The 26869-nt window shown below is 40.6% G+C and overlaps 1 protein-coding gene across 1 annotated transcript; it reads right to left on the reverse strand.

Annotated features, from left to right (window-relative positions):
• Window positions 1-3146: 3146 nt before the first annotated feature.
• SERPINB12 (serpin family B member 12) lies at window positions 3147-26087 on the reverse strand. Its single transcript, XM_047697756.1, has 8 exons — window positions 25969-26087; window positions 14170-14355; window positions 11971-12099; window positions 11074-11214; window positions 9440-9557; window positions 7464-7606; window positions 6339-6506; window positions 3147-5380 (listed from the first exon to the last, which is right to left on the reverse strand). Exons 2-8 carry the CDS (start codon window positions 14335-14337, stop codon window positions 4976-4978), a joined length of 1272 nt encoding a protein of 423 aa, XP_047553712.1. The 5' UTR covers window positions 14338-14355; window positions 25969-26087; the 3' UTR covers window positions 3147-4975.
• Window positions 26088-26869: the final 782 nt, after the last annotated feature.

Raw genomic sequence — 26869 nt, forward strand, 5'->3', positions numbered from 1 at the left:
GTTCAAACTCTAGTCCAATCATCTGTGACCTGGGTGATCTTGTGCCTCAGTTTCCTTATCTGTTAACTATGGGTACTAATGATAACCCACCTCTGAGGAAGATTGAGAGGGTTAAAGGGGCTAGCACATATAAAGGTTTTTGATCAATACCAGTATGTGTAAGTACTCAACAAATTTCAAGAACTATTACTGTTCCAGTCCAGGGATTTCATGACTGTAGTCTTATTCTGGATATTGAAACTCATCCCATGCCTAGACCAAACATTTAAAAAAAAAATAGTGCCAAAGGGAAGAGTCACAACTGCCAACAATTTGGGGACATAATTAGAACTTAAAATTAAGAATTTCTCTTCTTACTTTGGCTGTCAGTTGAAATCATATTTTTCTGGATGTATTTCTTTACCTTTGGAGACTTTGACTGCATTGGATTTTGCTCTAAGCAATATGAATTCAATTTCAATTCCTCCGATATTTATAGCATGGTGCCAGGTGCTGGGGATTAAACACACCATGCTCACCTGTGCAGAAATACAGCTAGGAAGGATTTTCTGTTGCATTTACAACTTGACTGAACAGGAAATTCTTTAATCCTATATTTCTCCCTCAAACATGTAGACTAGGTTTTAAACCTAGAAATTTAACACAACATGAATGTTTGAGGAGCCTCTGATTATTTATCCTTTATAAGTGAACGTGTTCTTTTTTGCCCAAATGTCAACAGAATTATTTTCTCAGCCTTTTATTTTTACAGTTTCTTAGCAAGTCTATTTTTTGCTTACTTTTCTTGGAAATCAATCCATGTAATCAGGTGACTATTCAAGGTAAAAGAGTTTTCTTTAATTGTGTCTTGATTATTAATTTCATGCCAATTAATATGCTTGCTTTCTCAGAAACACCTAACTCTTAGGTTTATTTTCTGTTCTCTGTAGCTATGAATTTCCCTTTTATTATTTCCTATATATTCTAAAACAAACACTGAAATACACCCTATTCATCACTAATTAAATTTTCCAATACATCAGTTTTGCTTCTTTACTGCCTCTAAATTCTATTTAAATTCTGCTACTGTATTTTTAGTTCCCTGGCAGTCTTTTTATATTTCATCCAGTTTTTTCACATCTTGTCACAATTTATCTACCATTTATCTTCATAGATTTCTTCTCCAATTCCACAAATGTCCTGCCTTCTTCAAACCTGTCAATCATCCCAAAAAGTTTTCTAAAGTTCTCTTCAAGTTCTTGCCACAAATCATTTTCTGAAGCTTCAGGTCTTTTTTTTTTTTTTTTTGTCTATAGCATGATGTATTCATTCTTTACTGGGCACAAATTTTTTTAAAGCTCTATATGTTCTCCTCATTTACATAACCTCGGATCTGGGATGATCTATTCAAAACCTATATGTGTCAACAAAAGGTATGTGGGTTTCCACCAGATCCCCTGTTGTGCATTTGGTTGCTTCTCAAGTCCTTTCACCCAACCGTGGCTAAAACATTATTTGATGCATATGATGGATGACATTATTTAGAAGGGAAACAGTGTATGAAAATATGAGAATTTTTAAATTAAGTGTTAAGCATATAGAATACATTGGTAGGAGGTGTGTCACTTAAATAAAATCTTGTGTTTTATATGTTGAGTAAAAAAAAAAAGGAATAATACAGTAGATTTGGGGAAACAAGAACACAACATGAGTAATGTGAATGAAGAACACGTTTGATGTTGGCATTCAACTACGGAGCAAGGAAACCCAATGAGACACCGCACAGTTTCCTCACCCATCATCCCAATCATGGGGCCTCCACCTAAGGTTAATGATACTGTAATAAAAAAAAAAAAAAAGGCCACACATCCAAATGCAAAAGATAAACAGCAATCAGGGATGAAGCAACATATGTTCTGGCTTGCTCCAGCTCAAGAAGAAACTGGGGAGGAGTCTGAGGGGGAAAGATGCATGAGATAATGTATGAAATCATAAGGAGGGCTGAAGTCAAAATAAAATAGAATGTACAAATCCTGTGACCTGGAGAGCACTAGAGAGCCTATTGAGTACGACATGTTAGTGGTTCTCTTCCCAGAATGCTTGTACTCAGAGTAAATGAATCAGTTGTTTTGGAATCTACATTGCCTCATTTGTCTTACCTGTCAACCTTGCTGGGTGGAGGGAATTATGAATTAGAAATGAAGGAGCTCACTTCCCAGATTTGAATGCTCTGGCTGGTTTTCTAGCACTTATAGAACATGCATGGACTTGCATGTTCTCTGTGCCTCTGGCTGCCATATTAAAAGGTCAGTCTCACTGGTAAGGAATGAAGAGTAAAGAGCTCCTAAATTTGAGCATAATTCCCAGTTTCTCATAGGCTTCCATCTACTGTATTCCATAGAACTAAGTTAGAATCCGGTCTTCCCTGTATGGTCAGACTCTCTGACACTTCAAAGAGGGGGAAAAATGAAGTGTATGAACCCAACAACATTGCCACCAGCATTCTTTCTGTCCTTGTCCCACCAAAAATACTCTCCTTGTGAAGTCTAAACTGCCCAAGGTAGAAAATGCCAATACCTTCTCTTCACTTTCCTGTGCGTTGTATTGGGGGAGTATCAATCAGTCTTCAAATGGCAGCAAAAAGAAAAAAACTGACAAGAAAGACAGAGGCTAAGAGACCACAGCAAGGACAAAGGAGAGAGATGGCTGTCTGGAATTTAAGCTGGCAAGGCTCTTATGTTTCTGAACCCCCCAGTGAAGCCAGTAATGGGAGGGAACAAAGCTGACTGACACAGGGGTGGCACTATACAGGGAACCACTTGTTGAGGTTTTCCTTCCAGCTCTTAACTTGTAGTCAGTAGAAATGTCTTCCAAGTTTGATGATCCACTGGATATCACTCCTAGATTTTAGAATCATTGCAAGCTTTCATCTTTTGTGTATGCCTTCATATATAATTATGGTAGAAAGTTAAGAAAGATTTTCTGGCACAAGATATATCTTTCCAACATAATTGAGATGAATGGTTAGTTTTATAGAGTGTGTATTTCTATATTTGGGGATGAAAAAAATTAAAGCTAGGTTTAGGTCACTAAAAAAGTCAGTTGGCACATAAAATAATGTACACATTTTAACTGACAAAAGTGTTTTATTTACTAAGAAGAAACATTTTAATCAACTGAAGATTAGTAAGTTTACTGGTTCACAGAATCTCACTCTCACTCTCATTTTTGTAAGGAGATACACTTTCCCTTTGTGATTAAAATTCTGAGAGAGCCCAATACAATGAGAAGATGTGTTTATCAAGGAAAAGAATAAGAACATAGCAATGCTGGACAATGCCAAACCTTCATAAAGGTCATAGTTATTGAGTTCAGTATCCAACAGCAATGACAGGTCAGGCATGGAATCTTCAAAATGTTAGCCCCAAAAAGAACCACAGAAGTGACTACATATTTTATTATCTGACATAAATTTGGCCCATGGGACATGCCTTCTGTGGAAAGGACTTGGAAGAGCCACCTCAAGCTGCCTCACATTATCAATGAGAAATTTTTTATACCACAAACAACCTTTGACAATGAGAAGCCTGTATGGGGAACATGGAACTTGTCCTTCACAGCACAAAGAAATCATTAATATAGAGGCAAACGGGGGGACTGGGGCCAGCATGACTTAACCAGCTGAACTTAACCTACCTTCTCTAACAAATACCGCCACAGCCACCCTTAACCAACACAGTGGCAACTGGGAGGAGGACGCTCATAGGGCAGGGCAGGGCAGGGAAACGGGGCCACGGCTAAGACCAGAAATTCACCTTGACAGAATGATTCTCCACATCCTTGAGTTAGGCATTGGTAATATAGTCATTCCAGAGTGTTCAGCTAAGGCAGAGATCAAGAATTCAGACAGACGTATCAGAGAACGCAGGTCCCAGTTCTAGAGTCTTAAACACTTAGGTATCTGGCTTTCAGTAGACGGCCTTCCTGACAAAGATTTCCACATGCATCATGCCCAGACCCAGGCCAGCTCTCAGGACGTGACCCGGCATAAGGCCTCCAGGAGGAGATAGGTCCATGTGGCAGATTCCTGACAGAGGTGATTAGGGAGCCAGCAGTCTAGGGGGGGGGGGGGGAGGGCAGCGCTCCCCTCCCCCACCTAACTTGTTGGGTATTTAAGGGTAACTACAGAGGCGAATTCTCTGAGGAAGGGGTAAAAAAGACGCAGAGGATCGTGCTTCATGATGATGGCTTAGGAGGCTCAATAAGGAAAGCTGAGACTAATTTTTAAATCCACTGCCGCTCCCCTAGGTCAATGTCAGATTCGCAAAACATGTCCTGACCTCCGCAGAACGAGTGCTGGTCAGGGCAGGCTTCCGACCTTGAGCTCTCACTTAAATCCACCCCTAGTGGGTAGATTTTCCCTCAGGTGAGAAGCATCTTACAGGGCATCCTCCATGCAATAGAAGAAGATGGGAGAGAAAGAGGCAGAGCGTCTTAGCCAGCAGTCACCCCTGGTTTTAACTACCATAGAAGTAGAGCTGAGTTTCCAAAACACATTCCATTTAAACATTTCCTCCTGTTGCCCATGTTAAAGTGGTTTCTGAATTTATCCTCCCCTAGAAGTGGTCTAATGACTTGAACTTCCAGGATTCCTTTATATGGAGGTAGGGAACTTAAAGTCAGTACATTACACATTCCATTACACTGACCTTCAAGGTCACAGAGGGTGAATTATATGCTTGAAAGCTTAGTGTGGTAAAAGGTTAGGGAGGGAGCCAGAGACTTTGATACTAATGGACGTAGATGAAAGTCAGCTACAGGGTGAGAGAAGGATCAGGACAAGCTCAGGCCAGTGGCAGGAGGAAGGGGGCATGGGGCTGTGACAGAATTCGGTCAGCTTTAGATATCAGCAAGAACACAAATTCCCATGTTATGCCAGCAGGAGACCATTCTGCCACTTTCTTCCAGCTCCCGGGTACTAGACAGTGTGCTCCTTTCAGGGAGAGCAGACCCTGCCATAGAATAGAATAGTTTGGGTTTTGTTGTGTCTGATGAAAAAGAGAAAAGGGTGATCGGCAGTAAACATCACCCAGGAAGGTATGGATCTTACTGTGCCAACAGCCCCACTGGCAGCAACTGCCTGGGTGCCATTTTCATTCACCTCCACAAAGGTTTTATGGAAAACTTTTGAAAGGTACAAATTGGGACTTGGAGAGATTCCAGTAAGATCAGCCTTCCCCTCCTCAAAGATATCCGTGATGCCCATGTCCTGTAGAATAGAATTGAGATCATAGCTGTCTTCCAGGGTGAACTGCGGGAAGGAGACATCTACTGTTTCTTCTGACATATTCTCTGAGCTGCTCCAGGTCACTATTTTTTCATGAGTGATGTTCCTTTCAAGCTACAAAAGGAAGTAAATAATATTTAAGGTCATATTATGAACCAGCAAAGGATGCCCCAATTACTTCAAAAGGCTTGAGTATATTTCAACAGCCAGTAACAACCTTCAAGGTCCTTCCCTAAGCCTCAACCTACTCTGATCTCATTTAAATCCCTCCAAGCAATTCTCTTGAGTCTTTAGAAGTCACAGGACAATCTGAGTTCTGGTATCCTCTGGTATCTGACAGACTGGTGTCTGCGTGTCAAAGCCCAGCAAAGCTCCGTTGACGAAGTTGAGTGAGCTTGGCCACGCCTTAACATTCTGAGGTTCAATTCCCTCATCTATAAAATGGAGATAATACCATTAGGCTCTTGAGGGATTAAACAAAATGATGTATGTAGAGTAATTAACATAGTGCGGGCACACGATACATTTTGAATCGTGGCTATTGTTGTGATCGCTATCCGGGTATTTCTCTCTTCCTCTGTCTCCATCTCTTCACTGCACAGAACAGCACAGCACCGAGGCTCCCCAGGCTTCACTGATCCCCAGCTCACAACCACTTTATCCCAGCACCAGATCTCCACCCTGTCAAGGCACTTGCACCCAAAAACAGAGTTCAGCTAACAGCTCCATTCCATGAGCCATAGCAGAAGAGTCCAAGCAAGAGGCCAGAAGTCAGGCTATTGAGCATTTGCAGCAAGTCTCACATCACTCCATGTCCAGATCCCTCGGTCTGGAGAACCACCGCAGAGAGCTGTGAGATGGGAGAGGAAAGCCCTATCCAACGCTTTTGGCATTCGTCCTTTTCTAAACCAATGAGGACGAACTCTCTCATTGAATTCAGATTCTTACATATTCTCTGGTATCTCTGATAACTGAGGTGCCATCCTTCCTCAGGCAGGTAGATGGTTAATAGGGCTGCTCTCCAAAGATTGACAGTGAAGTATTTTGTAGAGACAGTGAAGTGAAGACTTACCTCTTCCAGGCCCTTCACATTATCTGCAGAGCAGGAAGGCAGCAGGACGAACATGCTGAGTGCCCCCTTGGTATACCTCATTTCAAGGATCTGTGCCTTCAACTCCTCTATGAAGCCGATTCGAAACAGGCCCTTTTGGTTCATCATCTTCACAGTCCTCTTTTCATTCTGCAGTGGACAAGATAGAAAGTCATGGGACAGTCACGGGAAGCTCACGCACCCCCATGGCTTTCATCACTCCTGAAAACGGGGCTCCACTAAGATAAGAAGCATCTTCACCAGAAGCACTGAGCCACACCAGTGACCCAACCCATGAGTCTTCTGCCCACTGATCAGCCAGCCCGTCCTTGCCAACACCTTATTTTCCCTTGGTTTTCATAGGTTCTTCAGCTCCCAAGACAACTCGTTGGTAAACTATCTATCCAGGCTCTCCCTGCAGCCTAGCCAAGGGATATATCCCCACCAGCTTCGTACCTTTAGTGTCTGCACCACCCAGTCTGTTGGCCTCACCTGATCTCCTGACCCCTTGCCTTCGCTGGCCTGGAGCTTTGGTTAAATGATAATTATCTACATATTGAATCATAGTACTTCTTCCATAGGTTTCCATCAGATCAGAGGCCACCACCCCAGATACCTCATGTTTATGAGAGGTCATAAATTGACAGATGAGATGCACAGTGCTTGCGAGAGGAACACAGCTGACAGGTGGTGGGCTGGGATCCCAACCTTCCCTTTTCTCCATTCTACAGTTTGGTGGCTTAGAACATGAGTTTTTGAGATAAATACTCACAGATGTGAATGCTAATGCATGAATTTAGCCATGTAACCTAACCTTTGCATTCTTTCCCCTCAACTCCTAAATGGGAATAATAACATCCATTTCCGTAATGATATTTTAGGGAACAAGTGAAATAATGAATGGAAAATGCTCAGGGTAGTGCCTGGCACCAAGGTGGTCAACAAACTTCTGATACTGATTTCTCTAATAACAAAATATTCTTATTATATTGTATGCTGTAACCCAGAGACCTAAGTTTTAGAGTTGAGTACACATACTCGAAATCATACTTCTTAGTGGAAATTATGAGAGCAATATCTAGAAAACCACGTGCTATAATATCATACCTCATTTAGAGAGAAAGGGGCATCAACTGTGTTTTTAGGGTCAAAATATTTTTCCCATTTGGCCTTGAAGTAAACAGCATTCACCAACACCAGCACCGTTGCACTGTCAATTGCATCCTTGTTGAAGAGTTCCTTGATCTTACCTTAAAAAATGTTTCAGAGAATATCCTGAATGTGAATTGTACCAGAAGTATTCAGGTAGACAGATTTTCCTGAAGGCTGCTTCCCATCCCCAAGGCTAGGGCATGTCTGATTCAAGAACTAACCTAAGAAAATGACGCCACTCACAGTACAGTCTTGGATGTGGTGGAGGTGATGGGGTGTATCGTGGGGGAGACACACTGTCTCTGAACCCCAAGAAGGACCCATTCTAAAGCCCTGAAACTGAGGGAATTTCCTTCCATTCCGAGTCATTGTGGTTGGAAATTGCCATGAGACATCCTATGCCATGATTTACTTTTTTTTTAATTAAGTTCAATTAGCCAACATATAGTACATCATTAGTTTTTGATGTGGTGTTCAATGATTCATTAGTTCTGAATAATACCCAGTGCTCATCACATCCTATGCCCTCTTTAAAACCCATCACTAGGTTACCCTCCTCACCTCCATGATTTACCTTTCAAAGTAGACCCTGCCACATGATTATATTATAACCTCCTTGAGAAACAGGACTATTGGGTAAACTCTCAAGTGCTCATCACAGCAAACGGTATATGCTTACATATGAACAAAAATGCATATAAATATTCTAGGCCAGGTCAGTAGGGGCTTTCACATGCCCCCTCTCGTGCCATTGCATGTCAATTATGAGAAGTAGGTATTGTTTTCCCTTCTTAGAGAGGAATACACCACAGCTAGTGAGAGGTAAGGCCACACAGCCAAAAATCAGCAAGGCTGGCTGAGATCAGTCCTGGGGCCTTCCCGCTCTTGGTCCAGCTCTGAGGCTCCTTGCACCATAACACAGCTCTGAGCCAGACTGGAAAATCCCACACGGTGAGGCAATCATCCTTTTGAGGTACGCATTCTTTTCCATGCAAACTACCAAACCACTGGTTATCTGAATACATGCCTAGTCCTTAAAGATGAGTAGAGCTTTCTACAGCAAGACTTCTACTTAAACTCCATAATAAAAGACTATTTGACATCACCTACACTTAAAATACTGCCAGAGAGTAAACTAGTGCCTTAGTATACATCTTTTTAGTGAACATGCTTTCTTCTTGGCAACTGAGTGGAACCTTGAAGAAATGGGCATTTTTGCAGCATATGGACCAAGTTAGGAGAAATAATTTTGGAATTTGGGTGCTTCTCCCAGGACAAGGCCAGACAGGGGAGTTCCATATTAAAAAATTATTCCATTTTATGTTGAATTCTAAATTTCACTACTCATCACTATCTCTAAACCTTTCATCCAGAAAACACCTATGTACCTAGTGAAACGTTGATAAAAAATTGGATTTAATTATTTCCATTTCCTTCTGAATAACTAGATTCTCTTTGCAACGTTTCCACTGACCCTTTTTTAAAAAATAGAAACAGCTGGGATACGTGGGTGGCTCAGTTAAGCGTCTGCACTCGGCCCACATTGTGATCCCGGGGCCCTGGGATTGAGTCCTGCATTTGACTCCTTGTTCAGAAAGGAGCCCGCTTCTCCCTCTGCCTGCCACTCCCCTGCTTGTGCTCTCTCTCTCTCTCTCTCTGGCAAATAAATAAATGAAATCTTAAAAAACTTGAAAATAGTTAGCATCCCACTGGCATGTGCTTGGCTGAACGGATTTCCCCTTTTATGAGGGAGCAAAGGAGAAACACAGCATCTAAGTGTGTAACTGTTTGCACCTGCAAAACAGGCTTTGAACACGGCCCATGCATGTGAGCACCTGGTCATGACAGGCTTGCAATCTGAGACACCAGGCTGGCTTTTCTCCTTTTAAATGGAAAAGAAGACTAGCTACAATGTGTTTGGTCTTTCTTACCTTGGGACTGAGATTCAACCCAAAAGTTAATCTGTTGTCTGGACTTCTCGGAGTCCTTCCGGAAATCAACACTTTCAATGGTCGTGTGGTAAAATTGAATCACACCATCTAAGTATTCCTGTTAAATTGGAATAAAGAGAAATAATACAGTGAAATCAGATAACCGTGCTAATAGGTATGAGGCAGTCAGGAGAAGCCTAATGAGAGAGATGGTCATTTAAATGGGACGCACGTAGTCTCTATCTATCCCCCACTCTTAATTAGCCACAGGCCTTTCATTCATCATGGTGACAATTCAGGATGTAGAATGCTTGTTTGCGGGATTTTTGGGTGACTCGGTTGCCTAAACCTTCGATTCTTGGTTTCAGCTCGAGTCCCACGTCCATCTCTGCGCTCAGTGCAAAGTCTAATGAGATTATTTCCCCTCCCTCTCCTTCGCCCTCTCTACCTCCCCCTGCACGCACTCTCTCTCTCTTTCTCTCTCTAAAAATAAATAAATAAAAATTTTAAAAAAAGAAAAAAGAATGTCTATTCATGAAGCAGGTACAGTTACAAGGGCACAAGCTGTTCCTACCAGATATCCTTGAACGTCCCATTTGTGGAGACCCTATAACATCAGTATGAAGTTACTTGAGAGATTTAGCAGCAAAATGCCTCTATTTTTAAGAATTAAAGCCCTACTTTCATCCGGAGCGATGAAAATGTTTTGGAAATTGGGTGATGTTTGCACTACATTGTGGATGTGATCAAGGCTAACAAACTGTTTACTTAAAACTGGTTAAAATAGCCATTTTTACATTATATGTTACCATAATTACAGGGTAATATACCCAAATGACTGGCGTGTACAATTTTAATAGGTGGATTGTATGATATATGAATTTATACCTCAATAAAGCCAGTTCCAAAAAAAAAAAAAAAAGACAACATCTAAAAGCTCATTCTCATTGTTGAGAGAACATACTTCTTTTGGCCAAAGGAGGCTAAGCCCGCCCCCTCACTAGACCAGCCTAACCACCTGCATCACACATTTGCCTATGGTCACACCCCTCATGCCCATTGCTAAGTGTGTGGCTCCTTGCAACGGTGAGAGAGGAACCTGATGGGTCTTGCTGTAGGTACACACTGCTTAGCCACAGGGAGGAGCCGGACGCCCTTTGGCCTCAAACGCAGTCTCCTTCTGCTATACCTCGGTGCTGCTGACTACAATTCTATTGAGGGGTGGCCTCACAGTGGCATGAAAGGGGATTTTAAAGGTGCTGGGGGAAGGGTGGGGAGGGACAGGAAGAAGAACTACCAAGTTCATCTACCAGGCACCTTTACTGGGAAAGACAGTCCCAACAGAGAAAGTCATCACCAAACCCACTTGTGCTCCAAAGTTATTAGGGTCACACGACACCCTTTCATCCACAACAGGCCTCCTAAACTGCTCAAGTTGAAAACTGTCAGAACCAGGGCAACCAACAGTGTGGGAGAGAAAGAGGTGGGCCCCGGGGAACCCCCAGTCCACAGTACATCACAGTACACGTCAGACAGGATTGTGGTCCAGGTGCCAGGTGAGTAATCCAGCTACTCCCTGATTTTTACAACATATGCCATGCGATAGTTTTAATCACCAGCCATGCCGAACTCACCGGACAGATCTGGAATTCCTGCTCTCCGTAAAGCCTATTGGCAATACTTAGGGTGTAATCAACTCGGATCCTGTCTATCTTGGAGAGAAGTTTCCCGAAGTAGCAACTGAGCAGTCCACTCTCATCATTGGAAGACTCGGCCTGACAAAAGAAAGAAAATGACCTGATCAGGAGAGCAAAAGGCCACCAGAGCACGTTGTCATTTCATGTTGCTACCATGAGGGGGAGCAAGCTGAGAAGAAGAGAGGAATGGAGGGCAGGAAGGGGCCCCAGGGGAAGATCACTACTCCCATTAGGTATCAAGTTCCTCCAGGAACAGTACATCAGGGGACTCAGCAGTGCACACTATTTTTTAGCTCAGCGCACCTCGTTTTCCTCTATATTCAAAAATATAGAAGAAAAAGACAATCTTCTCTCTATCCTCCTCTTAAACTTTCTAAGGTACAGGGATACATAACCTGGAGAATATCTTTCCCACTCCTGGTATGAGGCAACCAATAAAAGTATATTTCCCCATGAAATAGATAAGGAGAGGTAGAGAAAGAGAGTAAGACTCCCACGGCTGATTCCCGCCCCTTACTGCCCTTCATCCTCCACCATGCTCCATCCTGGGGACCTGTGACCCGGAAAAGTAGGTGAGTTCTGGGGCTTTCCTGTAACTGCCTTTATCATGAGTAGAAGATACCTGATCCTACTCTTTAGGAAACTAGCTTACAGCCACCGACATATAAGATACATAATCAGAAAAGAATTGGAGGTCGTATGGCTTTCTTCCTACTGTTGTTGCTGCTAATGACGCCAGGACATAACATCTGGGGATGAGTAACCATTGCCAAATACAGTGTAACCAGGATGAGCTGTTCACAAGAAGAGGGGCAGGAGTTCATGGTGGCTAACCTGCAGGGTCAGAGGCTCCGTTGTTTCTTTCTCCACATGGCTGTCAGCCTGCACTTCCTGTTTTTTGCTTTTCAGACAGGGATCAGGTTCTTTTCTTTCATTCTGGGAAAATTCATTGAAGTGTAGTACCTGCGTGAGGACAGTGATGGGGTTTCTCAGACGATACGAACCAGGAAATCTGAACAGCTTCAGAACCTTTTTATAGTGTGGCAGGGACAATGACTCCAGAGTCAACCCCGAAATAACAGTGCAAAGCGTAGCAGATGATCCTTTTGACTTGGTTGTGAGGTGGAATGGAAGGGAAGTGAACTGCATGCAACCCCCGGGGGTCTGCACTTAAGAATGAATGTAACCAAACTAAAAGGATGTCCAGGTCTCCACGAGACACACATGGCTGTGGAGCTGGTCAGACTGTTAGTGTAAAATACTCATTGGATTTGTGAAGACTTAGTATGAAAAAATAATTAAAATATCTCATTTAAATTGCTTGCTTGATTACATGTTGATATGATATTTTGGGTATATTGGGTTAAATAAAATATACTATTAAAATGAGTCTCACCGATTTTTTTTTTTTTTTTACTTTCTTATGGCTGCTAAATTTTTTTAAATCACATGTGGGGTTTGAATTATATTTGTGTTAGTACTGATCTAGACCTTTCAGTCAATGAAGCAAGTGAGGGCAGTGAAAGACAAGTCACCCAGAGCATTGCAGGAAAGGTAGGAGACAAAGGCACATCTTGTGTTGCTCAGGACCGTTTTGCTGGGCACGTGAAACCCAAGTGCTTGGAGAAAGACCCTCTGACACCTGATGGGGAGGATGCCAATGACAGTCTAAAGCTAAGTTCTCCTAATGGGATACTGTTAATAGAAGTAAATGAATAAAGCAGAATAACTCCCAACACATTCTACCTTAGTCCAAGAATTCAACTCCTCCATATTAGGGACAACAGACAGGTGCCCACATAACCTCTGTGCTGTGTGCGAGATCCAGGGAAGTTATAAGAACAACCTCGGGAGCCTACAGATTATTTGGGAAGTTGCTCTTGTCACATTCATTCGTTCAGTCTGCAGATTTGTGTTGAGCTGCTATTAGCCAAGCATGGTTCTAGGACAAAGATTCTTGCCATCTGGAGAATTATATTCTAGCCGGGTAGGCACACAGTAGTGAGCTACTGTATGCATTATGTTGGAAGATGGAAAATGCCATGTCAGGGAAAAGTAGGTAGGGTAAGAAGTCATTTTATGGGGTGAGGAGTCAGGAAGCAGCATTAGATTGAGAGGTGAAGGAAGGACTGGTTGAGAAGGTAAACTCTGATCAAAGTCCTGAAGGAGAAAGTAAGTTATAGATCAGTTATCTGGGCGGGAAGCCATTAGGCAAAAGGGATGGAGCAACGGCCCTAAGGCAGGAGTGGGCATGCTTACCCAAGGAACCTGGAGGCCAGCGTGTTTGGAGGAGTGGGGAGGGGACAGGGTGATAGGTTGATGGGAAGTCAGATACTAGATCTTCATGGGCCACCGTAAGGACTCAGGCTTCTATCATTAGCTAACTTGGAAGTCCAGGTTTTGAAACGATGAGAAGTAGGCTCTGCCTGAGGTTTTAAAGGATCTTTCTGGCAGCCATATTGAGAACAGACTGTCAGCAGAAGCAAGGAAGCCCATGAGGAAGCTGCATCCAGGTTAGAAAGGATGGTGGTGGGTTAGACTCAGGGACACAGCAGGAAGCACCTACGTTTGGGCTGTATATCAAGAGAAAAACCTGTTGGAGTTAGATGTGAAGTGAGAAAGAGAGAAGTCAAGGAGGACACCAAGATCTTTTCCACTGGATACATAATTCATGCTTACTAAATACTTATTTATGGAATGAAAGAACACATAGACACATAAGAAATATTGTTAGTGATATCAGTATGGATAATTATAGAGCAGAAAATGAACAGACATACAGACCAACAGACAGACACACAGAGACAGAGAAGGTGACTGAGAAAAGTTATGAGCCTGGGGAGGCTGAAGAAGTGTCATAAAGGAGGCAGAGGTTTCACTGAGCCTTGAAGAGAGAGCAAGGTGGGACGTAAATGAAAACTCCAGGGCAAATGCAGTCTCCCCCCAGGCCCCAGGCTCAGTGAGCATCATGGCTTGTGAAAGAAGGACTAGGGTCTGACTCTGCGGATGGACCCAGAGATACCGGAGCCACACCTGGTCGATCTGCTGTGCACTCTCGCTTCTGGCCCCCAGGCGGACCATGCCAAGGGCAGCTGAGAGGCTTAGAGGACAGAAGAAGATGTTTTTATGAGGATCATCTTTGCTTATCTCCTGGAAAAGATCAAAGCAAAATTTGGTGTTGGCTGCCACGAGAGAGTCCATCCTGAAATTGATGACAGTCTAAAACCAAACACAAAACAAAAGAGAGAAAACATCATGGTCAGAGGAAGATAAATAAACAGTTCTCCTTTTAAACACATGAGATATAAGCATATACAACGATTCCACATGTTATTAAAAACTCAAAAACTAAGGTCATCATCATCTTGGTATATAGATATTAATGTCCATATTGATATTGATACAGACAAAGGTCTATTTTCATTTAGTGATATGATTTAGCTCCCTAGAGCTGTTGTAACAAATTACCACAAACTGGGTGGCTTAAACAAAAAGAATTTATTCTCCCTCAGTTTTGGAGACCAGATGTCCAAAATCAAGGTATTGGCAGGATTGGTTCATTCTGGGGGCTGTCAAGGAGAATCTGTTCCTTGCCTCTCTCTCAACTTCTGGTGGTTTCCAGCAACTGTTGACATTCCTTGGTTTAGAAAGGCACCACAAGTCTCTGCCTCCATATGGTGTTCTTCCCTAGTCTTCTGTGTGAGTCCACATTTTCCCTTTCTTATAAGGACACCAATCATTGGATTAGGGTCCACGCTAATCCAGTATGACCTCATCTTAACTTGATTAAATCTGCAAAGACCCCATTTCCCAATAAGAGCACATTCACAGGTACCAAGGATTAGGTCTTAGACATGTCTAATTGTTTACCACAATTCTACTGTGGTTAAACTTCCTTTATTTAGGTAAAACAAAGTCACAAGCAACCATGTCCTCATGGTCAAGTCTGCAACCAAGAAAACTATATCCCATCTCCTTCTTCACAGGCTATACATGGTTCTGCTCAAGTCCTTTGCCAGCACTCTCCCCTCAACATCCTAGGACTGACAATACCCAGGAAATTGTCATGGGCCATGTACTTTGTCACCTTCTCACCTCCTTTGACTCATTCCACATGCAACCTGTAAGCCTTGAGGTGTCTCAGTCAGTCATTGATATTATTGTTCAAGAGATCATTGATCTTGAAAGATGTTGGGAGTTTAGAAGTCATTAGATTTAATACCTTCCCTTGACAGTGTAGAACCACAGTGATATGGAACCAAAATAAGGGAGTGATTCCTTCATGACAGATTCCTTGCCCCTCACCAATAATCTGTTCTAGAAGTATCAAGAAAATCAAGAAAATCTTACACAGATCTCACTTTGGACCATCCCAAAAGAAATGCCTTCTCTTTTGTCTTTTTGTCAATGGATATTGCATATTTTCCAAGATGGAAATGTAAGCCCCTTTATGTCTATTTTTTATCATCAGACATGTGGTACATAGTAAAGCATTAAGAAATTATTATTGCACTGAATTGAACATTGTACATTGCTTTTAGAATCTTTCCAGCTTAACACTGGCTTTTTTAGTCTGTAAAACCTAACTCAAAAAAAAATTAAATACCCATTTTTAAAAGTGCCAGACATATGTTTTACATATATTAGCTTTAACCCTACAACTTTACAGAGTAGATATTGTCATTCCCTTTCTACAAATGAGAAAAGAATCAAAGAATTGAACCACACATGTTGGCCTAAACTAAGTGCTCTTTCTGCTGTATCTATTGTTTCTCCTAAGTTGTCCTCAGTGTAGGACAGACTGGTCAAACACATGCCCACTATATATTGGTGTTCTCCCCTGTTCAGTTTAGAGTCCATTTTTACGCTTATATTTTTTTTCCTACCAAACTTGTATGTGATGCATATTTCTCATTTTGTGCTGCTAAAACTGGGTTCAGATAGATGCTTTCCAAGAAACATATGTCCTGAGCTTGTCTGGAAATTCACTGTTTTAGACCTCAGGAATCTACATTCTTTAGGTGGAAAATCCCTTCACATCCAACATGTTCTACAACAGTAGCTAGAATTACCACTTCAGTAACAAACTTACTAAGGAAGTAGAGAAATCAGATAAATTAAAGAAGGTCTGAGTCAAGGGGATTTCACAGACTTGTGTTAAATCATAAAATTTGGATACAAGTAGTCTCATCTTTTTTAAAGTCTTGGTCATATAATCAAGGTTGTTATTATGATACAAATCTTTGGCACCAAAGGAAAAGGCAGTGGATACTCTGGCTCTTTGTTCACTACTATAAAAGAAGGCTAGAGACAAAATACTCAAGGCAAAGATGGGATTTGGATTGAAAATTGAATGATCCCAACCTGGCTTTTTAAATGTCCCAGCTATTTGCTCAACTTTAGCCTGTTTCTTTTTACAGATGTGCCACTGGCATCAGAGGGAAGGGTGTTCCTTTCTGGTGTGACATGCACAGAACTGAGCAGCTGGAGTCTTACCTACTAAGGACATGATGGCTCATGCAGGCCAACTCCCTTCTTCCTGAGACTAAAAATCCTGAGGCCAGAAGTGGCAGTGACTTGCACACAGTCACATAGCTGGCCAGGAGAAGATCAAGACTCAGACCTCTCCATGCCCAGGCCTGCTCTCTCCTGGAACAGATTGCTTTCTGCCCATCTCTAATTCATCTACTACCCTTATTCACTCTGGGAGCTGCAGTGTACCCCCACACTCTGTCTGCCCATTGGCGCCTAAAGAACATGGAAACTACACTAAATTTTGTGAACTTTTCACACATTCCCTAACCTGGGTCCAGCTACTATCTTGTCCTCACCCAGCAACAGTTTATTTTCTGCGCCTCATCAGGTTCTACCCTGTGGATTGGTTCTAAGTTTCCATTAGAGTCTATGTAGCTTAACTCTGCCCACCTTCCGAGGGAGGGGTGAGAATGGTCCTCATGGACGAACAGCCTAAAAGCTGTAGCTGGTGTTGGATGCCTGTATGTAAGCGTTTATTACGGGAGAATCTTTCCTGGTGTTCTATAAAACTCTAAAATATAGAAAAATGAGCATTTAGTAACTAGATTAAAAGGCCATCCAATAATTACCTTCTGAGGGCTGTTGTCATTTTGTTTGTTTTTTAATTAGAAACTGGCTAAATCTGACAGTAACCTAATTACCCAATAACCATTTCGAAACTTATCCCATGAGGACAGTCACTGCACATAGTAGCACGAGCTGACTGAGACCTAGTTTTTGTCTCTGAGAAACCCACCATCTCATAGAGCAGTACCTCAACAGAAGCAGCTCCCAAGATCTGAGAGCATCGTGCAATCCCGTACTCATTTACAAAAGGCAATAGAAAAAGCAGGGGCGCCTGCATGGCTCAGTTGATTGACCCTCCCACTCTTGGTTTGGGCTCAGGTCATGATCTCAGGGTCATGGGATCACGCCCCATGTCAGGCTCTGTGTTCAGCAGGGAGCCTGCTTCAGATTCTCCACCCCCCCGCCCCTCCCCCAATTCATGTGCATGCTCAATCTCTCTCTCTCTCTCAAATAAATAAATAAAATCTTTTTAAAAAAGAAATAGAAAAAGCAGAAGAGTATAACATAAGAAAAAAATTTTAAACAGCACTCATCAAGACTTATTCTAGTATTCCTCTAGTAAAATTCAAGCAAGCAATTTAAAAATATCATGTTTTCAACATTTTAAAGCTACTTAACGCTGTTCTTATTCATTAGAGAGACACTCTGGTGGTCAGTAAAAGCCATGTTATGTTGTTACAACAGAAAATAAAGGAGGAAAATCTCTAAGGTCTGTTTTCTTGTCCTCATCAAAAATCCCTTTACATAGGTACTAATTTGAAAATAGTATGACCAAGCCAGTCTCCAGATCCACTGGATTTACATATGGGACCAACTTAGCAATCAGTGGAAAGTAGAGATCTAATCATCATCATACTAAAATGTAACCATAACATATTTTTCAGAGGTGTGTAGCTTTCACACCTCTCTGAAAATACCTTTCAGATTTTAAAAAGTGGTGTGTATAAATAAGTTCATAGAAACACTTTCATAATAGCCCAAACTCAGAAACAAACCAAATATCCATAATCAGAAAGATAAATAAACAGCTTGTGGGTCAGGTATACAATGGAATACACAGCAGTATGTCTGAGTGAACTCTAGTGCCCCATAATAATGTGGATCTCATAAGCACAAACTTGAGTGAAAGAAGATGGATGGGAAGAGTCCATAATAGTATAGTTACATAGAACTTCTCTATATATTTATTATGTATGTATATTTATACATAAATATACATAAATTTTATATGTTTGGATGAAGTTTAATTTTAAAATGTACTCTAGATGTATTACTAAACATGGCAACAAATTTTAGAGCACTGAAAATTTATTTGTGTTTAAGACAAGAACTAAGATTAGAGGAAAATTTGAAGAATAACATCTCAAAATGAAATTCAGTCTCCAGATGCAATTAGGAGTTCCCCAAGCATTAACAATAGCTACTTAACATCCACTACGGAAAATATGCACTTCACAAAGAAGTTACTGTTTGGCAAAGTCTGAGTCTAAAGGCAGGATTGCTGAGGTAAGCTGCTTCTTAATAAGCTACAACTTGAAACACTTGTACATAATTTACTTCAGTCATCATTATTTCCAAACAGACTTGAAATAATCTTTAAAATAGCAAGGTCCCTCAAAACTCTATCCAGCTCAAAGAATTAGCACTACCCCACCTATAATGACTTTATAACAGCTACCATTTAATTTGCCTACCAGGTGCCTGGCATCTCACAAATGTTGTCTCTAATTCTCAAACAATCTGTAAATCAGAAATTATCTTCATTTTTGTTGACCAGTTGTATCAACAAATCCGTCGGTTTGGTCACCCTCTTTCCTTCTACGTCATGCTGCCTTCTTGGGCAGATGGCATTTGTGCTCTGCAAGACCATGGCTCTAGTAACCCACCACACAGCTTCATGACAAGAAGATGTATGTATAATAAATAAGAAACTAATAAGGCAAATACTGATTAAAAAATAATAAAACATGTATTATTGGCTTCACTGGTGTATCTGACCAATGGCCACCTGATGGCACTAAGTGTCCATCAGGACTACTCTGGACCACTTCATTGCCCAGGGGCACCTCCAGTCCCAGGTTGTTCTTCCAAGACTCCTCTGATCTGCTGAGGGGCTTGCTTCTCTAGACTGAACATTTCCTCGAAGATTTTTTCAGATTTCTTTGAAACCTATGCAAATGTATCATAAATATAGATTGGAACTTCATGATTGCAAACAACTTTATCCCAAATTAGATCTGGCTTAGGTCATTTCATACTTATTGTCCTCAATATCACCTACCAACCACAATTTTTTTTTTGAAAGATTTTATTTATTTATTTGACAGAGAGAAATCACAAGTAGGCAGAGAGGCAGGCAGAGAGAGAGGAGGAAGCAGGCTCCCTGCTGAGCAGAAAGCCCGATGTGGGGCTCGAACCCAGGACCTGGGATCATGACCTGAGCCGAAGGCAGCGGCTTAACCCACTGAGCCACCCAGGCACCCCCCAACCACAATTTTAAAGAGTGGGGCTAATAGGCAATTTTTATTCAGAAAAAAAAAACTCACTTTGATAATAATAATATATTATCATATTTATGGGTACAGTTCTTTCCAAGTAAGTGATTCATTATTTAACCTCTAAGTAAAAGGATTTTGGTTCTCAAAGTCAAATTTATGATGCAGATGGCAGAATATCAGATATCATTAATGGTATTCTGCCATCTGCACAATAAATTTGAATTTTGCTCCCACAGTATTGACAAATCAATTGCCTTCATTTTCTTTTTGTTGTTGTTGTTTGTTTGTTTATTTTTTTATTTTTTTATTAACATATAATGTATTATTAGCCCCAGGGGTACAGGTCTGTGAATCGCCAGGTTTACACACTTCACAGCACTCATCATAGCACATACCCTCCCCGATGTCCATAACCCCACCACCCTCTCCCTACCATCCTCCCCACAGCAACCCTCAGTTTGTTTTGTGAGATTAAGAGTCTCTTATGGTTTGTCTCCCTCCCGATCCCATCTTGTTTCATTTATTCTTTTCCTACCCCCCAAACCCCCAACATTGCATCTCCACTTCCTCATATCAGGGAGATCATATGATAGTTGTCTTTCTCCAACTGACTTATTTTGTTAAGCATAATACCCTCTAGCTCCATCCACGTCATCGCAAATGGCAAGATTTCATTTCTTTTGATGGCTACATAGTATTCCATTGTGTATATATACCACATCTTCTTTATCCTTCATTTGTTGATGGACTTCTAGGTTCTTCCCATAGTTTGGCCTTCATTTTCTACATGCTTTTTAATCTTGCGATCATAGTGTAGGTATAGACATAGATAATAAACACACGACATCCATATTTGTTTCCCTTATCACTCTGTGAGGTAATTATTTTTTTTCTATTTCTGTCTTTGCTTCCAAAATATAATTCACTTGTGGGCAGGTTCCAAGTTTCATTTTCATCTTTGTATCCCATCAGTAAAGAATACAAATAGTGGCACATAAGAACATTTCATAAGCTTTTATGGCTTTATTTGCTAGCATCTGCCCCTTTTTCACTGTAAATAATTCTAACATTTGAAATATTAGATGAGGGGCACCTGGGTGGCTCAGTGGGTTAAGCCTCTGCCTTCAGCTCAGGTCATGATTTCAGGGTCCTGGGATCAAACCCGGGTCCAGCTCTCTGCTCAGCAGGGAGCCTAGTTCTCCCACCCCACCACCTGCCTCTCTGCCTACTTCTGTTTTCTTTCTGTCTGTCAAATAAATAAATAAATAAAATCCTTTTAAAAAATAAGAAATATTAGATGATGACTCACTATTTCATACTCATTCTGCATACACTCTGCAGGCAGCTATAATCAATAGAGATGCTACTTTGCAGAATCAAATTTTGATTCATTTTCCAATGCATTAGAAATAGTTCACTTGTTAAAATTGGTTTCCTTTATGGTAAAAGTGTAAAAGTTTAGATGAGATAGATTTTCTAACAACCCAAAATATTCTGGGGGAAATTGTTCTTCCTATACAGTAGGAAGAAAAAAATTTCTATCTCCAAAATATTTCATGTTTTATAATTTTCATAATTCCCACAAAGCTATTAAGAACCCAAGAATGAAGCTCCAACTTTACACAGATAGATGCTAAGCTAGAATAAAGAGTCAGATCTGGCTAAAGCTAACTCAGTGATAAACAGTCTTTAGAAACAGAGAAATAGTTGTGAAAGATGCAACCAAGAGCATTTCCAACTTAAGTTACAAAAGAGAAATGAAAACTCATATTATTTAAAATATAGGTATTCTAAATATTATACCATTTTATATGACAGAAATCATAAAAAGATAAAATACAATCTGTTAAGTATGGAAGGATTTTTATAAAATTATTCAAACATCCACATTTTTAGAAAATCGATCAGATACATCTGACTGGGTACTTGGAGGCCAAATGAGGTGACAGATGTTGTTAATATCTCCCAGCAAGCATGGCCACATTTACAAAAACTTTGACATGTCATGAAACAAATGGCTCTTTTTTAAAAGACATTGACTTCATAAGAATAGCATGCCCTTTGGTTTCAATTAAATCTCTTTCGGGTTTCTATTATTTTCCAATGCAATGTTCATTGTTAAAAATGCTATTAGGTAATGCTTGCATTTACTTTCTTGTCTTCAGAGTTGCTGCTAATAGCTGGTCAGGTAAGTTTCAATCCACACCCTGGCAGGAATGGAAATTTATGAACTCTGCCCCTCCCACAATGGCACTTCTCCAAGTGCCATTTTGGAATCCAGGGTAAAATTGTCATTGATTGATTAAAGGGGGGTGGACACAAATGTATGTATGTATGTATTATATATATATATATAATATATATATATATTAAAAAACCTCACACGTTCTATGCTTTCCACTAAATTAAATATTTAACTTACTATATTTGTATTTTTTTTGCTATTTCCAATGGGGTCTCTTTTTAGAGACCTCCTTATAATATTTGATCCACACCTTTCAACCCAAATCCCTACACTAGAGAGAGAAGAGAACTATTTTTGCTTCATATAACCATTGTCTTGGACATTCTCTTATACCCCAATTTCTATATTATTCTAACTTGTTTTTTACTTATTCCATAGGATCTGCAAAATGCATGTTAAGCTATTATAAATGGTTTGTTATTGTTATTTTTTTCCTTTAACAGTCCTGTAGTGAAGATGGGGGGTACTATTTAATTTATCAACTAGAATAGCTGAATACCAATCAGTGGGTAGAAATTATCAAGGCCTACTGACAGAGAGATGAAATGGGGAGTGTTTTCTAGAAGAAAACTGATTTGCTAAGAAGTAAAGAACTGATCAACTCCATGCCAGCATCTCCAGAAAGTCTGTCCAATTTTGCCTCCATACCATGTGACCTGCTCTTCTGCTTGTCCTATTTATTTCCTCAAGGAATTCTGGAGCTCCAGACCCCTCATTTTCTTTGTTACTTTCCTTCCCTCCCTCCCTCTTTTTGTCCCTTCCTTCCATCTTTCCTTTCTTTCTTCTTCTTTTTCTTATCAGGATTTTAATAAAGTTTTCATGGAGCAAATATATTCCACAACTGAAAAAAACAAAAGTTTTAAAACTGAGCCAGATAACTTCTCATATTGCTTTTAGTTCTAACACTCTACAATCCTGATTCATTTATGACTATAAACATGGGGGTCCGTGAATCAGGAACAAAGGTTGAAATTAGAGGAAAGTGAGAAAAAGTGAAAATTTGCAGAACTGACATGATTTAAGGACAGAATGAGGACTCCTTTCTGGCCCGGTTCCCTTTTAAACAGGCTCTGTCTTCCTTTTCTAACTTTTTGTCAGACAACAAGATTTCTGACCCCCAGCCCTATAAATATAATTATATTAGGGAAATTCAAAAGAAAACTTTTTAAAGTGAGTATGTAGCCATTGTGGAGAACATAAGCTTCTTATCTATATTATATGTATATGTACACAGAGAATATAAGCTACTTGTGCAGCTAGAGTGTAACTAAAACAAGTAAAAGCCAGTTTTATAAGGCAAGATATTGACCAATAGAAATTCATAGCTGAGCATCAAGAAGGTCTCTCAATTATCAATAGTGAACATAGAAAACCAAATATGTTGTTAATTCTCTTTGCTATTTCATTTGAAAATTGCTGTGGGTTTTTTCTCTAAATCCTTCTGCAAAATTCTAAAACATAATTTTTCAGTTGAATTTCATCACTGGTTAAGAATTATAAATGGTTGGAAAATTTTAACAGGTTAACCGTTAATATTTCATGCTAGTTGATCAATAACTATTGCACACGGCTACTGTCCAGCATTACCTTTCAAAAAGGATACTATTTACATTTACAACAGGGTGATTTTATTTTATTTTATTTTATTTTATTTTATTTTATTTTGGTCTGGTTTTCTGGATTTCGGGTTGTCACGTTTGTCCTTGCTGGCTCTGATACTCATGGGGCTCATACCCATTGGACTCATACCACATTGGGCTTCTGGGTGCCCAGATTCAAAGCTTGTTTGAATATCTTTAATCTAGGATTGAATCTGTTTATCTTTTCAAATAACCCAACAAAGATCTGACTACAGATGACCGTATCCTACAAGGCTAAAAATTTGGTGTGGTATGATTGGTCAATCAGGAATGATGCAATCCACCACTAAATGTAGCTAAATCTTAAGGGAAGGAGCGTAATGAATCACTAAGGAGGGTGTGAGAATTCATCAAACACCTACTATGTGCCAAGCATTGTTTGCGATTTCACAGACATCATCTCATTTGAGTGAAGAAAGTCAGTCAGTCTCCAATATCAACGACTTAAAGTGCCCTGAGAGTTACACTAGAGTTTGAAGGAATTTTGGAGGTCATTCACGTGCCCGTGCTGCTAATCGAGGCAAGCTAGGAGGGTTTTCTGTGTCAACAGGCTGTAAGAACGTGATTTCATCAAGGGTAGAGTTAGGTGGCTCCTCCTAGGTGTGTTACAACTCATCCTCAGTTATGAACCAACCTTTTAACTCTTTAGTAACTAGTCTTTTTTGGCCTGGACTTAAAACTTCAGGAATCCCAGAACGATTCACCAAAGCCAGCTTGTGATGGAAAACAGTATGATTAACATTCTCTCTGATGTGATAAAAACAGTTTTTGAAATATCATAAGGGGGCTCTTTTTCCATCTAATTTTACATCACATTGCTGGGGAAATAGAATGTATGGGGAAAATATCAGCATAGAGGTTTTGGTCTAATGAAAAAATGCATCCTTTATCTAAAGTAGACGATTGACCTCACATTCATCATGTTATCCTCCAAACTTAAAAGGCTGGTGTAATATTAAAAATATATACATATACCATAAAAATGACAAAAAACAACACTAGTAAACACTAAAGCACACTAAGCTTGTTTTAAAACTTGCAATCACCCTTGAGATATCAATCACCCTTCCCATCGAAGCCCTCCGTTCTCCTGGATCCCGATCTGAAGCCTACAGGCTTGAAACAACTTCAGCTGTCTGCCCCAAAGAGACAGAGACACAGAGACCCAAGACAGCCAAAGCTACAGGATGGCAAAGAATACAACACGGGACAAGCAGCACATTTGCAATCAGAACCTCCGGACCCTGTGCTGAATCCTACTAGCCCGACATCTAGCAAATACCTCTTACACTTCAATTTTTCCACCCATAAAAAAAAATAGGAATAATAATATGGCTTCACTTGCTCTAATGTGTTATACAAATATTAGCACTACTATCATAATTATATAGAATTAGTACAGCATAAATGGTTTTTCTTTTCATTTCTGAGCCAGATCTATATGACATCTCTTTCTTCTGTAATTGTAAATCAGAGCTTCAACCAGAATACAGCCTTCAGGTCAAATCCAGCCCACTGCCTGCTTCTGTAAATGAATTTTTATCGACACACAGCCATGCCCATTCATTTACTACTATCTATGGCTGCTTTCCAGCTACAAGGGCAGAGCTGAGCAGTTGTGAAGAAACCACAGGGCCTGCAAAATCAAAAATAGTTACTGTCTGGTCCTTTACTGAAAAGTTTGCCGATCCTTGCTTTAAATGATAAAACATCATCATTTTTTACACCCATGAAATTGTTATAGCCTTAGATATATAACCTCTCCTTATAAAAAACAAATGTTATAATACAGATAAGAAATACAGTTTCTTAAATTGAAAATACTCATTTCGGTTTGACCTTGGTCCCAGGAAAAACTCTAGACCCCTTGAGTATCACATTAAAATAATAGCCCAGTTGTTCATTTGGTAAATAACTATTTATTGCATGCCCACCATGTGTCAGGCATATCCAGTGAACAGGAGCTCGATTGCTCCTCGATTCATGATGCCTAGCGCAGCAGGAGCTTACAGCCCAGACTGTCTTACCTGCATCTAGATGTACTAAATCTTTCCAGAGGACCCACTATGTCACAGACCCTTCCACATCATTACTTCATTCAGTTCCTCCAATAAGCCAGGGAGGAAGACATTTTTCTCCCAATAAATGAGAGAGCTGGGACTCAGACACTTTAAGTTGCTCACAGTCATGATGCTGGAAAGTAGCAGGATGACAGGATGATAAAGGAGGACCTCTTTTGCACTCTATGCCAAGAATAAAGATCTTCAAACATCTCGCTTCAGCACTAGGACAACTATCCCCAAAGTCACCTATACCATCAACCACTCACCCACCTCCCAGTACATACCTGGAAGCCAGTGAGAACTGTCCCCAGCTAAGGTTTGTGCTCTGACAAAGTCAGTTCAATTATCACACCGAGGAGGGAGCAGCCAAGTCCTACAGCCTATGAAAACTGGTAAGGATAGGTGTTGAGCAAGTAATTCTGTGACTTTCTAATTATGACCATGAATCACAATGATGAACCTATAAGACAGAAGAGGGGTAAAAAGACCTACATTTCTGGTCATTAGCTCAATGAATTTTAAATTAATTATCTGTAAGTCAGTTATCACTCCTTTGAGATCATGCCATGGGCACAGCCTCTCTTTAAGAATTTGTCCACCAGCCTGCTGTTTTCGGGGAAACCATGGGTTATAGAGCAAGCCTTTAGAAAGGGCTGCTAGGAAACCCTGGACTTCTTTCTCTGTTCCTTATTCTCCCCCAAACAACTTAGAAAGACCTTTCAGTACTGTCAACCTCCATAAATTCATAGTTTGAAAACAGAATACACAAAACCCAAGAGGAATGGTTTTCCTAGCGTATCCCAGCCGACTCCCAGCAAATGGATTGAGTGGCCACAGAATTCTATGGTCTGAGCTAAGTATGAAGCGAAGGCAAGTGCAGCTGAGAGAGAAGACTCGGGTATTACAAATCATGTTCTCTGTGGCCGTATCACCGACCCCATCGTGATTCAATTCCATAGCTATCTAGAACAATTCACTGAGCATTCTCCCCAATCACTACTTTTTCTTCTCACCTCAGGCAAAACCTAGCCAATGGACAAATTCTCTCCCCTCTTCCCTTGATTTCCTCTGTTCCTTCTCTTTCTGTCTTTCTTTCCTCCTCATTCCCTCTCCCCTAGTTTCACCCGACCTATTTCCCCAGTGGTCTTGCTCTTTCTCCCAGAGTAAGGCTATTTCAGAGGAAAT

The sequence above is a fragment of the Lutra lutra genome, chromosome 12 (genome assembly GCF_902655055.1).
Source record: "Lutra lutra chromosome 12, mLutLut1.2, whole genome shotgun sequence".
NCBI lineage: Eukaryota > Metazoa > Chordata > Mammalia > Carnivora > Mustelidae > Lutra > Lutra lutra.